Here is a 15,420-nt window from a genome sequence, read left to right as displayed (position 1 = left end):
AGTCCTTTGGTTTTGGTGTCAAAGAGTCTAATCATTCTGAGTTCAAATGTTTTCCGTTCTTGGGTGCTTTTAAACATTCCATACTATATAGTATAATTGCATCTGTGAACTTCGGCTTACGGTCTGGGACCAGACGGGGCCTATATTATCAGAGATACCAGAAAAGGGACACACTCCAACGGGAGCTCCTTCAGAGGTGGACCGGACGCCTGGGGATCCGCACGGCCTGGGACACATTGCAGCCCAGCTAACCCTCAGTTAAGGCGGGCTGAGCTGGACTAAGACCAGGAAGGTATTGTGTCTACGTGCACAAACGGCCACACACACATTGTGGGTAGCGCTACTCCACACACTCTTTGGGTGGCCTGGTCTGTGGACACTTTTTGGTTAAGTGCCCAGGCACCTCAGTGCGTTGGGGGTTCCACCAGGGTGGTGTTATTGTGGGGACAGTATATTGTGGGTGCACTGTATATTATATTACCGTGTTCATATTCAGTAAACCTATTGTTATATACTGGTGTGTGTATTTACTGTATGTATTGGGTTCCTGGGAGAGGTTATCCTACTGCGTTAGGATCTTTCCCAGGTGGAGGCGCTGCATCCGGTAGAACGACAGACCACCCCAGGCTCCCAGCGGCGGAGACTCAGGCCTTCTGTGAGCCACAGGTAACGGCAGCACGTGTGGTTCCCCTTAGTCACGGGGGAAACGGGGCTACATATATATATCTTCAAAAAGGGCCAGCTGGAGTCTCCAAAACATCGACTTTACTGCTGGAGCAATACATTTTTAAGACTTTTTAAAATCTGAGAGTGCTGACTTTTATTCTATGTACCGTATACTGTTTTTGTCTTGCATCTCGGCAGATGACGCTATGAGCAGCGCTATATATATATATAAATATGTTTAAAGTATGATATAACAGAATGAGGTGTGAAGCTACCACTCCCTTTTTATTTACATTTGTTATTTATCTTCGAATCTCTAATAAAATGGTATCCAGGGAGCTTACATAGCATTGTGATCTTTATTACAACCGATATAGTATATACTGTACACATACGAGAGCGAGAGAGAGAGATTGTGATAAAGAGATAAAAGATCCCAGTGCTTGTTGCATGATAGTGATTGGGAGCTGTCTGTGATCTCACCAGCAGCCCAGCCTCCACCTCTCCCTGTGTGTGCATGTCTGTGTGTGCTGCTATAATAATCCCAGCACTGGCTGCACTAGCAGCACTAGCAGCAGCAGCAGCAGCATTCTCCCCCTGTTCCTCTCACACATAAACACTGCAGACTGCCAGGCGCTGAGTGCTGCTCTCCCTGCTGCAGCCCTACCGACTGACTTCTACTAGGGCTGGGGAAGGTCATTGCTTCTGCCGCTGCCTCGCAATGCAGTCAGCTCCCACTCCGTGAAACGTGACTGGCTTATTCATTTGGCTGCTGGTGATTTTTTTCCTCGCAGGACCCTCTGTGGCACGCACAGGGACACCTGATCGAGCAGACGGAGACCTCTGACACCTCGGTGTTGGTTGAAGAGACTCGGTGTTGGTTGAAGAGACACACAGGCATAGATAAGGGGGAGGACTGGGGAGCGGTGTGTGATCTGGGAGGCAGTGAGATCATTGCACATGCTACAGTCCTATGCGGAAGGTGCTTGAAGGAAAGAGGATCCAGTGCCGAGAAACCTGCAGGAGAAGGAGCAGATTGAAAAGGAGGGAGAGGACAGGAGCCCAGGCTGCAGGAAGATGGCCTCTCCCACCACACCCGTGGGTGGGGTGTCTCCCTCCAACCTACCTAGGATGCGCCAGGTAGGTGACAACCCATGAAACGAATACATTGAGCTGAATGCACCTTACACTCCTGCACACACAGGTTGTAATGTGATGGAGCAGCGCTGACTCGGCTGCTGACCACTACAGTGCCCGAGCTGTGTGTGAGGCATTGTGTAGTGCTTGCTGACAAGTAGAAGTGAGCTGGTTGTGATGCTGACTTGTTCTTATGCTATAGCTGCAAATCTACCATCCCTGCAGCAATATACCAGTGCTGCTGGGTCAATGCCAGAAACATATACAGTGTACCTCATCCTCTCACCAGAATGACATTAAGGACCCATCCCTGCTTTCTTTCCCTCCCAGACATCAGGGGCATGCCTATCTTATTCTATTAATCAGTGACATCAGGAACACGCCCATTCTTATCTTTTACCCAAGTGACACCAGGGACACACACCTTGTCCAGTATCTCACATCCAAAGGGATTAAGCATCTGAAATCCGCCTGCAGACACATTGCCAGGGATGCACTCCACTCATTGCTTTCTCCATGCACATTTTACATGTCGGTCATCTTTATAATACACCATGTACCAACAACTGAAAACTGTTTTTAGCAGTGAACATTGGAAAATGCATGAGAATGTTTTGTCTTCCTCTGGCTTTTATTGGATTGGTGGGGTTTTCAGGGAGAAAACGTAAAACGTTATAAATTAAGTAGAAAAAGCCGTGTTAGTCCAATTGCCACCATGGAGAGTAAATGAGTACAGGTAGTCCTCGCTATCCAACGCTTCACTTTACAATGAATGGCATATCCAACGCTTTACAATGCAACCCTATGAGCCGGTTTTCAGCGCCTGAATGCGTTATCCGACACCTGAATGCGTTATCCAACCCTCACCGCCACTGATTAACATTGGACTCACTTTATAACGGTTTCACTATCCAATGCTACTTCCAGAACGGATTCCGTTGGATAACCTGAGGACTGTCTGTACTTCAGTATTAGGTGATACCTTTTTAATTTGGACTAATAATTGATACTATAAGACAAACTTTTGAGAGATCTGACTCTTCCTCGGGTCACAATACTGATTTACAAAGATTCCACGAGCTTAACACAGGTAAAAAAAGAAAAACCAAGAGCAATCTAAGGCAGATGATGCAGAGAAGGAATAAGCAGATAGGGCAATACATGGATGAAAGGGACAGTGAGACACAGGACCATCCATCAGCAGTGTGCAGGGGAAGGAGATGCAGGGGGGTGAGAGGGGGTTCATTGTAAAATTCACAGACAGGCAGGGAGACATATTACAGAAGATGATGGTAGTGGGTTAACATTATACATTTTCAGCAAGTTATAAGTGAGTCTCCATCATGAGAAGGGAGTGCTAGTCTGTATGCATGTACACCTCACCTGTCATACAGATGACAGTGATATACTGCATTCATTTTCTGCACCCAACGGAAGAGACATACTGTGTATGCCAGTTCAACATTTATTTTATTTTTCTTAATATTGAGTCACCCACATAAAAGTAATTTGTTCCAATTTTATCTCCTAAGCAATTAAGACCTGAGCCACAAAGTGCTACTTGTAAGTAACATTCAATTTAGCATCCCAAGAAAACCTTTCAGAGATGGAGAACTAATGGTAGTGGCATCATTTTTCTGACCAGTGAATGTATTTGTTAAGATTTTTAAACTTTTAATGTTTCCACAATAATTCTTCAAATGATTACCCAGTTTTGTTAATCTTTTGTAAAACCATTATTAGCCAAGCGTATAAGCATCGAGGACAATAAGTATATAAGCATACATTTCAAAAGATCCTTCGAAAACATAAATATATTCATTTTGCACAATTAAATAAGAAGAAATTGAACTTAAAGGGTAGGTGAAACGTTATAGGGAAACCGATGATATTATTAGGTGGCATGATGTACCTACTACGTGGAAGTGACTCTCTAAAGTAGCAAACCCGCCTAGTAACTTAAAAATATATATATTATTTTTAGCTTACCTTAACCGGGTTGTCCCCTGGATCTGAATGTTGGTCCCCTGGGATCTCCAGGGATCTCCCTGTTCCTGATATATATATATATATATATATATATATATATATATCAGGGCTCGACAAATGCACTCGCCCACTCGCCTGCGTGGCGTCAAGTGATGCCACATTGCCATGACAACGGGACGCCGCGTGACGTCGAGATGCCACGTAGCATCTCGTTGTCAAGGCAATGCGTCATTATTTGACTCCACACGTCCATATTCAATGCAGTTGCAGGAGAATGCCGGGAGTTGAAGGGGGAGAAGCAGGAAAATGCCGGGAGGCGCTGCACCACGCTGCCAGTAAATCTCGCCAGCGGGTAAAATGAGGGGGTTTAGAGAGGGAGGAGGGGGCGAGTGGCTTTATTTTTTATTTTTTGAGCGAGTGACTCATATATATATATTACACAAAACAGCAACAAACATGGGTGCAGATCAATAGGAAGCTGCAACGTCATCTCCCCAATGATGTTGTGGCTTTTCTATTGGCCGTGGTACTGAGCTATGTCCCTGCAGCCATTTTGGATCCTCCAGTTTGCCGGTGGACCCCAGGCTCTGTTCTTCGAAACCGGAGGGACACCGAACATCGTGGGACCACAGGTCAGCTCCTGGGACCCTCCCCCCCCCCCCAAACCTAGTTCAGATTTAAAAAAGACATTGTAGGCGGGATTGCTCCTTTAAAACACAGCATAACCGCAGTGTGCACCTTTTCAAGTTTATGAAAAGTCCCCAACGAAACACTGGTATTTTGGGTTATTTAGAAAATTGTACTATGAGCACTGGCTCTTTGTTATATTTTTCTATTTAACACACTCGAGTAATAATTCTGTGCTGAATACATTAAACGCATTGTTAAAATCTAAACACAGCGCAAATCTGTTTTTGGCTTAGCCATGTTTGTGTAGTACAAGATTGAGCTGATAAACATTTTTTGGGAATGTAATTTATTTATTTTAACAATCCTGTCACTGTCTGACTGCCAGCTCAGAAACCACTGAAGCAGTCACATGCTCATACTGCAGTGAGTGAGAGTGAAGCAGAAGCAAAGGGTGATTCAAGGGGCATGGCTGTTCGGAATAGATATGCAACACCACTGTAAATGTTCCAGTTACATTTATTAGGTATGTTTAGGCATAACCGGGCTTATAACAGTCAAAACAACAGCATATAACATTGTTCTTTTAAATCATTCAAAACCACACGAGAATAATACTGTACAATGATTTCTGCTATCTTCCACCCAATTAGCGTGTGGAAGGAAGCATTCCTCACTCCCTTTTCATATAACATTGCATACTGTACATGCTTGCATATTATCTGAAGGGCATTTCAAAGGCTTAAGCTTAACACTTCCTTAAAATATTCAGAGAGGCATTTGTTTAGAACAGGCCTGCACAACTCGTAACGTGAGAAGGGCCGAACTGCTTCAAGGAAAAAAAAATTGGGCCGCACGGGTAAAATCATCATCATCATCATCATCATCATCATCTATCCTCCAGCACCTCACCATCATCATACTCATATATCTCCCCCAGCACCTCCCATCATCATCCTCATATCTCCCCCAGCACCCTTCATCATTATCCTTATATCTCCCCCAGAACCCCTCACTATCAACCTTTGCGATACTCCCTATCTATCGTACCCCCATCTCTCCCCTTCACCCACACACATAATACTCCCCCTCCACATCAAACACACAATACCCTCCTGCACACCACACACATCCCACCCCCCCTGCACCTCACATCCCTCTCCCCCCTGCACCTCACATCATTCTCCCCCCTGCACCTCCCATCCCTCTCCCCCTGCACCTCCCATAATTCTCCCCCCTGCACCTCCCATCACTCTGCCCCCTGCACCTCACATCACTCTCCCCCCTGCACCTCACATCACTCTCCCCCCTGCACCTCACATCACTCTCCCCCCTGCACCTCACATCACTCTCCCCCCTGCACCTCACATCACTCTCCCCCCCTGCACCTCACATCACTTTCCCCCCTGCACCTCACATCAACTCCCCCTGCACCTCACATTAACCCCCCAGCACCTCACATCAACCCCCCCTACACCACACATCAATCCCCCAGCCCCTCACATTAACCCCCCAGCACCTCACTTTAACCCCCCTGCACCTCACATTAACCCCCCCTGCACCTCACATTAACCCCCCCTGCACCTCACATTAACCCCCCAGCACCTCACATTAACCCCCAGCACCTCACATTAACCCCCAGCACCTCACATCAACCCCCCCTGCACCTCACATCAACTCCCCCTGCACCTCACATCAACCCCCCCTGTACCTCACATCAACCCCCCGTGCACCTCACATTAACCCCCCTGCACCTCACATCAACCCCCCTGCACCTCACATTAACCCCCCTGCACCTCACATCAACCCCCCCTGCACCTCACATCAACCCCCCCTGCACCTCACATCAGCCCCCCAGCACCTCACATCAACCCCCCAGCACCTCACATTAACCGCCAGCACCTCACATTAACCCCCAGCACCTCACATCAAGCCCCCCTGCACCTCACATCAACCCCCCCTGCACCACACATCAAGCCCTCCAGCACCTCACATCAACCCCCCTGCACCTCACATTAACCCCCCTGCACCTCACATCAACCCCCCCTGCACCTCACATCAACCCCCCCTGCACCTCACATCAACCCCCCCTGCACCTCACATCAACCCCCCCTGCACCTCACATCAACCCCCCCTGCACCTCACATCAGCCCCCCAGCACCTCACATCAACCCCCCAGCACCTCACATTAACCCCCAGCACCTCACATTAACCCCCCAGCACCTCATATTAACCCCCCAGCACCTCACATCAAGCTCCCAGCACCTCACATCAAGCCCCCCTGCACCTCACATCAACCCCCCCTGCACCACACATCAAGCCCTCCAGCACCACACATTAACCCCCCAGCACCTCACATCAAGCTCCCAGCACCTCACATCAACCCCCCCTGCACCACACATCAAGCCCCCCAGCACCTCACATTAACGCCCCGGACCCTCACATCAAACCCCCAGCTCCACACATCAAGCCCCCCCAGCACCACACATCAAGCACCCCCACCCCCTTCCCTACCTTGGTTTGCGGTGGAGGAGGGGCCGACAGAGCAGGCAGGAAGTGCCTCAATGCTAGAGCGCGCTGCTACCCTGCGAGGGGGAGAGCGGGCTCGCGGGGGATGGTGACAGCGGACTCGCGGGGGATGGTGACAGTGGGCTCGCGGGGGGGGCGCGGGAGAGTGGACTCGGGAGTGAGGGGGAGAGCAGAAAGCCGCCGCGGGCCGCACAGTGAGTGCAGGCCTGGTTTAGAACATGCCAAGGGTAAAATGCTTTTTTTGGAAGCAGTAGTGCAAGTGCCATTTTAAAAGGAGTGGCTCAGTGTTTCACTTCAGGGGAGGCCAATCTTATTACAAAGGTCTGTGGGATCCAAAAATGGCGGTGTGTCATGTTTAGGTTTTAAACAACCTAAAGGGGTAATCATTATTAACAGAACTTTTTTTTTGTTTTAAAAATAAAAAGGACGTGGGTTTGATATTTAACAATAAGGCCGAGCTCATGGTGGCGGCGTCGCTACGTGAGCGCGCTTGCTTCCGCGCACTTCCAGGACTCTTAGCTGATTCCCTATGGTAGTTCCATAGTAGTTGAGATTTCGGGCTGCAGTCGCGTGACGTTAGCGTCACGTTAGCTGGTTCAGTCAATGAGGGCGAACCAGCTCCGTGATGCCCCCATGACTCGTGCGCCGCACCCCCCGCCACACCCCCGATCGCCTCACCACCCGCCACTCCCCCGATCGCCTCAACCGATCTCCTGTAGCTAGCGCACACATCGCTGGGGCTGCAGGAGTGCGCGCCTGTGCCACAACCATGAGCTCGGCCTAACGACAACAGTGTTTAGTAGTAAAACAGGAAGCATTTGTGGCTCACAGAGTTGGCTGGTTTGCAGTGTTGATCCTGACAAGCTGAGATCAAGGCTGAGTTCAATCTCGGCCAGAGGGGGGATAACATTGGGTTGCTTCTCGGCTTATTCTGACTGGTGAGTTTTATTGGATTCCTGTGCAAACTGTTTTATGTATTGAGTTGTTCCATGTGGCATCAGTTGTGGTCAAACGAGTTTCATCGCAGCATACAGTACATGTAAATCGAACATTTCATTGTTTGCCCCAATTATTTTTAGTTGCATTGTAAATCCAGCGGCGAGCAGCTTGCTGAGCACGGGAAAGTCCTCATGAAGTGTGATAAACATATGAGAAAAGGTTGGAAGCTTATGAGCTGAAGATTTGTGGGCTGGTGGCAGAGGGTGCGGCTCTAAATTGCCAGGTGTCAGGTAATGCATTGAAGCCATGTATTATATATTTTCATTTGGGTAAAAAAAAGGCAGATACCTCTGAGTTTTACCTTTCATGTCTGGTTAAGCGGTGGTGTCATGTGTGCTTCTTAGTATATGACTTTAACAAGTGCTAGGGACAAAAATTTTTGACTGATAATTACTATTACCAATAAAAAGTACTCTGATATTAAGGATAACAAGGATTAAGGATAAGAAGACCTATTCGTTATCGATTTCATACACCATTTTTATGCCTTAACATATCTAAAAAAAAAAAAATAAATCACATGTACACTGTACAATCTGTGCAAAATAAAACATACAGTAACATCTCGAGATATTTGTCTTTTCTAATAAATGTTCAATAGATTTAAATGTAATTCCACCTACCAGTGTCATAAATTACATCACAAATCAGTGACGGCTGCATCCTTACTCTGAAAGAGAAAATAAGAATACTTGTATCATTTTAGTTTAGCTCTAGTTTAGTATCTCCATTTGTGTAGAAGTACAGTTGTTTTATTCTTTATTTGAGATTTATTGACGGTTTACTAATCCGTATGAAAGTTTTAAAGCAGCAATCCAAGCTGCCGTTTTTTTTTTTTTATTTAAATTTTTTCCCTTTAATATGGGAATCAAGACAATCCACACAATGATAAGCAATTAGCTAAGTTGTCGATCGATCCGTTCTCCTGTGATCGGTCGGCTAAGATTCGGCTCGGGGTTCACTAAATGGCTGCAGAGGAGTATTTGCATATTAATATTACAAAGTTCTGTGGAGAAGATCATGTGACCAGGCAGTAACTCGATACAATTGGTACACTACTAGAGAGAGGGCAGGGCTCAAAAAGGGGTGTGCCAGAGCCTGTTTCAGAAGGGGAAGGGGATGTGACTTTGCAAAGGGTTGCTATAGAAACAAAAAAGGCTTGTTATATTATAATACATAAAATATGTCATTCAGAGTTGTGTTTTTAAAAAAAATTCTACAAGTATTGTCTCATAATACAGCACTGATTTATTAAAAAATAATATAAAAAAAACACCTAGGATATTGCTTGGTCTGCAGCTTTAAAGACTGTGGTTAATTTCCCAACTATTACAGTATGTCAGATGACAGGAATGTTATTTTCTGCATCTCTTTGGCATAAAATATGTTGAAAAACACAATTAAGTACATTTTGTGTCTTCAGCAGTTGATTGGCAAAGATTTGCGCCCGAAAAATATAAAACTATAATAAAATGCAAACATGTAAACTTTCATTTATTTCTGATGGCTGACCGAGTAGAAGCCTTCAAACATTACTCTTCACTATTGTTACCAGGCTCGCCCCTAGGCATACCTTGTGTAAGGCACCGCCTAGGGGGCGGCAAGAGGGAAAGTGTACTAACACTACTGCTTTCCTTTTTTTTTGTAACATATGTAGGATTGAAACAGGGGAATCCGAAGTTGAACCGCATTAATTTCGGCTCCGGGGACCCCCTGCTTCCTGAGATACTGACGTCCTTAGGGGGTGCCGTTATCTCAACTCAGGTTTAAAGCCACCGGTCACATGGGTCAATAGGAAGCCACATATGACATCACAGCTTCCTATTGGTCCATGGGATGGGACAGCTAAACCTGTCTCTAAGGTGGTAAGTAGTTCCGGAGACCCCTTGCTTCCTACCTAGGCAGAAGAAAAAATGTGGTACAAAAAATTGGGGGGAATTATTATTTTTTTGATTTGGGGGGGCATCCTTATTAGTGCTTGCCTAATGGCAGCATGGGCCTAATTTTTTGTAGGCCCTCCTTTCTGTTAATGCTATGAATGGTTTCATGCGCTTTGGCACACACATAGTATATCCACAGAAAAGTGGCTTTATTCTCTCATGTCATAGAAGCAGACAGATTCCCATAATTTGTCTGCTAGTCTTTGCTTTTGTGAAGTTGTAAAAAGTATCAGCTGGATACTTGGCAGGCTGTTGTTTGAGTCTACTGGAACCTAGGAAATGTGCCACACTCTATTGATCTTTTGTTCTCAGGAATAACATACACCGTGTACACAACTGGTCAACCAGTCTTACAAGAAACAATTTTGTATAAGCAAGGAAGGCAGCATAATCCAGAAAATAGTGTCCTGTATTTGTGCAGGGGGTTGTGTGTATAGTTTGCACAAGATAAGCATGTGTTAATAATCCACCCCACTGGCATTAAAGCCTATTATAAAGTGTGTTACATATTCGGGTGGAAAAGTCTCAATTCCCAATAGATCATCCCAATAATGTTACATTTTGCAGTGAGTGTCTGGTATATTCAGGAATATGAATAATATAATATATAGATATTCGCGGGTTTCATCTGTTCTGTTTTCTCTGTAGAAATGAGGCCCAATACAAATGCTTGATAAGATTTAAAAAAAAAACAAAAAAATCCATTTTAACACCTTGGGTGATTCAAATAGCAATGGATTGTAAGGGCTTCAGAACATTTTCTTTTGTAATCAATGAGCATCTGCGTTTTTGTTTCACATGTTCTGCGACTGTAAATGAATGAATATCCCATTTGACAGCTAAATGAATTACATTATTACACGCTAATGTATGTATGTCTTTATTTGTATAGCGCCATAAAATGTACATAGCGCTTCACAGTAGTAATACATGTCATATAAATAACAAATATAAATAACAGATCATGGGAATAAGTGCTTCAGACATACTGTAAAAGTAACATTAAGGAAGGAGTCCCTGCTCCGAGGAGCTTACAATCTAACAATTGTGCCAGTTATCATTACATAAGTAGACAATGTATGTGGTAACGTAAACTGCACGCCTACAGACATGAAAATCATTGCTATAATATCTGCAAAACCACGGCTCACAGTATCTGAGGTAGTGTGTATGCCTAGTCACTATTCTCTTTCCATCATATGCACTACTGAGTCACACTCGCGATTTCTCCAGCGAAAACGCTCAGGTATATCAAGGTCCTGGAGAAAGAAGAGATTTCCTCACTATCCATTAGCCACACATGGCTGCCTGATGCACAGAGCAGCCGCAGGGTCTGACATCAGCTCCAGTCTGCAATTGCCTCCTGCACCGTGCAAACCTGCAGGGAGACAGCAAGTCAAAAGCATATCAGAATCTGTGCACGGCGTACCAGAAACAATATGCTAAGTAGTCCATGGGGGAACACAGCAATGAAGAGACAGACTGTCTCAGCATTGTACCTTGTTTCTATTTCAGGGCTTATATACCCTGAAGAAACAAAATGCTTCTTTTTGCTAGGCAATGAGATCCTTATTGCATCTGTTTTTCTCACACCATATCATGCAGGGCAGAGCTCACTACTACTTATGGCTACTTGTATGCCTGGTAATCTTCCCTTGGGTACTTAATCATTTATTAGCATTTTACATTGACTGCATTTTATGTGTACATCATTAGCACTAAATACAAATCTAATAAAGTGATAGCAGGTATTTCTGAGAAATGCAATCACTCATAAGCAAATGTAAACCGACCCAACGAAATATTGCTAAAATAATATACATATTTTTAGTAGCGACAGCATTTTAAATAGTGGAGAAGCTACTTCCTGCAGGTTATATTTACAGTAGCATGCAGACCATTCATGGCCTCGTTGGGGATGTGTTCTCCATCCTTTCCTAATATCATAATGCAATCTCCCTGGGGAGAGCTACTGATTGTTTGTGAAGATGCAAACACACGTAGTACGAGGGCAGGATGCAGAATAGCATGCTGGGATAGATTAAGAGGTAACTGTGGAGATGGTTTGATACATTTAGGGTCGTGTAGACTACACTTAAAAATGATAATGACTGGCAAAAATAAATAGGTGTTAAAAGGATTGTATTTTTAGCATACAATATGTTTCCAAGCATGCATTCCCCTTTAAAATATGGAGAAGTCGGTTCTTCTGGTTTGTGGTGTTCGGACTTCCTCTCTCTTTCACTTCTTCACAAGTGATCTTGTAGATACCAAATGCCATTGCTAAAATATGAATTATAAAAGATTTCTTAGAAAATCCCTTTTGCAGCCTCCTCTATCCTGCACCTAACTATACATTTACATAATATTTTTTGGAAATAGAAAGGTAGAGACAAAACATTCTCTTTCTCTCTCTTTTACCCTTATTGAATATGCTATGAACCTCCTTCCCCATCCTAGAGAAGCTTTAAGTCCCATTTATTTGCATAGAGCTAAACTTGGCTCCAGCTGTGGGAGACGACTAAATAACATATTGAATAGGGGCCTCTCTCTTTCTGCCTGTCTCTTCCTCTTGTTACCTACAGTATGTCTCCCTCTCCTCTTTCTCTCACATTTCTATCTCTCCTGTTGTCTGATGACTCCCTCTTTCTTGTATTGCCCGCATGTCTCTATGTCACCGATTTCTTTTGCGTGGTGTTCTTACACTACTCTCTGCCACTGGTTGCCTGTGCAGAACATCTCCCTCCCTTTCCTATAGACACCTGACTTTTAGAACCTGGAACAGCAGTAGATAACCTTCTGTCTGCTATGTCCTGGGCAAACGGCCAGGCCGTAAAATGTCTCTCCATGTGTACTATCAATCATATGCTTTGATGGTTGCTGAATGGGGATCTTTTGGAGTCTGATCTTCACCAGGACTGTCTGTCTTCTTGTCTCTTGAAACAATTAGCCACCATGAGTCTTATTTGAGCATAAGAATCCTTAATGTACGCCCAAAGAGAAAGTTATAGAGGGAACACAGTGCACAACGGATTTGAAATCCAAACTCATTTATTGAGCCAAACACACAACGTTTCGACCGTCAAGGTCTTTATCAAGTGACATAGTGGCACAACATGCAATCCCAATAACAGCATTTAAATAGCACCACAATCCCCATAATGCAATATGTCCAATTGTGCCCTGTGTTCCCTCTATCACTGATTCAGGACTGGAAACAGGCTTTCGTTCAAACACAGGAGCACCGGTAATTGTATCATTTATATTCTTTTTCTAAGGTGTGCAGCATTCACTTTACTTGTCTCGCCCAAAGAGGAATACATGAAATAAACATGTACATTTTACCATACAAACAAAGTGGATCTGTTTTTTGTTTGCTCAGGGCTAATTGACATATATAATGGTATCCTGTACCTGTATATTGAATGCACTAATCAAGAGGTTCAAGGCCACCATAAAGTCAATAAATAGTCGAAATCCACCATATTATTTACTAATACCAACGCATGCATAAAACATTTTTACAAAGCCTACAGTATATTTCTTTGATGTAGAAATGGCCTAAAATCCACATAAGTATCCCCCAGGTCTGTTCTCAACACTGAAAGCACAAGAGTACAGTAGCAGTATGAATAGAGATGCTGGCTTTATGTGATTGGAAGGTAAAATATCAGTACAAACCCTGGTTTATATTTTAATAAACTAGCTTATATCAAAAAGAAAATGTAAGATAAAAGTATGGTGGTATTTGCAGTCTTGCCAGATGAGTTATTGTTGATATTATAGGCATGAAGTTCCCTGTCTGCAAAACGGCAAAATATAGAGTAGTGCACAATGAATGGTTGAAATCATCATATGGGATTGGATGATGTAAAACAGGTTACAATTTCATTCATTTTGGGAAGGAGAAATACTTTCCACTTTTGTTCTTAGAATTGTCAAATCAAGATTGGTGTTTACTTGAAGACAGCTGCATATATACTGAAAATCAAAGCAAATGTGCATCTATTTTGGCACATTTGCTTAGGGATTTGAGTTACAAATTAGAACACATGTGTATAGCATAAATACGGGGTGGTATACAGGCATACCCCGCATTAACGTATGCAATGGGACCGGAGCATGTATGTAAAGTGAAAATGTACTTAAAGTGAAGCACCACCTTTTCCCCACTTATTGATGCATGTACTGTACTGCAATCGTCATATACGTGCATAACTGATGTAAATAACGCATGTGTAACAGGCTCTATAGTCTCCCCGCTTGCGCACAGCTTCGGTACAGGTAGGGAGCCGGTATTGCTGTTCAGAACGTGCTGACAGGCGCATGCGTGAGCTGCCGTTTGCCTATTGGGCGACATGTACTTACTCGCGAGTGTACTTAAAGTGAGTGTCCTTAAACCGGGGTATGCCTGTATATTATGTTGCACATGCTAAATGTGATATGTTCCCTTATCAGGCATCATTATTTTTCTCATACAACGCACCAATTCGGACATTAAGCTTTAAGTTTGATGGACTTTATCATCTAATGCTAACATAACCATTTTCAAAGGTAAAATGGTTAACAGACTTGGAACAACAAATCCACACATTTGCAAAGTCTTAAGAAACAGGGCAACACAATGATTTGTTTTTTTAAAGCACATCTAGAACTGAAAGAATATATTTTTTGTGGGAGTCCTTGGAATTTGACCAGCCATCGTAAACCAACGCAAGTGGAAAGAAGCATTGCTGGCAAGCAAAAAGAGCTTCTAGTGGAGGAGTGAGCAGGGAATGGGTTCTGATTAATTGGTGAATTGCCTGCTTAATTCAGTCCCAGATAAACATAATATGTGACATGCTTACCCAGTTCCAACTTCTCTTTTCACTTTACAAGAACTAGAGGGGAAAAAACAAAACGATTTGCCTGCAGATTTTAGTGTTGACAAGCCAAAACAGATTAGACAGATTGTACAAATGTTAACCCCCATGTATGAGGGGAAAAGTCTTGCAATTGTGGGGTAAAATGATAGCACCAGATGCTTTCATTTAAGCTTTTTTTCCTTTAATACATACAGGTTTTTTTTGCCCCAGAATTGCAACCTTTTTGCCTGAATACATAGACCCATTTGACTGGTATTGTGATTATTTTGTGTGACGGATATATCAACCACTTTCTCCTGTTAGTAGGTCTGCATGAGTTACACACTATTTTTTAATGATCAAAACCACGTTTGTACTGGGGCCATTAAACATATAACAATGTCCTCTTTGATCAGAGGTAAATGTACAAATACATGTGTACTTTTGCAGTTGAAAACAATCGTTTTAAGCTAGAGCCAAAGCTTTTAAAAGAACTGTTTCATAATTAACGAGTCCCATACCTCAGACTTAAGTTGAAACCCCGCTTTGGGCTGAATAAGAATTGCTTTTTTTTTTATTGTGAGAAAATATGGCTAATTAGGGTAATGGAGTCAAGAGAAGTGCACTATGTATGCATGGGACCATATACCGTATTATAAGGCAGAAGTGCTGATTGTAAGGTGAAACTG

General features: G+C 43.7%; 1 protein-coding gene across 1 annotated transcript in view; it reads left to right on the top strand.

The window, feature by feature from the left end:
- Positions 1 to 1,221: 1,221 nt before the first annotated feature.
- ANK2 (ankyrin 2) overlaps positions 1,222 to 15,420 on the top strand; it is a 613,918-nt gene continuing 599,719 nt past the window's right edge. Inside the window, exon 1 of the mRNA XM_075616768.1 lies at positions 1,222 to 1,806. Within this exon, the coding sequence (XP_075472883.1) occupies positions 1,744 to 1,806 (63 nt within the window). The 5' untranslated portion in view covers positions 1,222 to 1,743. The remainder of the gene's footprint in view (positions 1,807 to 15,420) is intronic.

The sequence above is a fragment of the Ascaphus truei genome, chromosome 1, assembly GCF_040206685.1.
Source record: "Ascaphus truei isolate aAscTru1 chromosome 1, aAscTru1.hap1, whole genome shotgun sequence".
Classification (NCBI taxonomy): Eukaryota; Metazoa; Chordata; class Amphibia; order Anura; family Ascaphidae; genus Ascaphus; species Ascaphus truei.
Note: the sequence above shows the minus strand (reverse complement) of the source record. Positions and strands in the feature narration are given on the sequence as shown.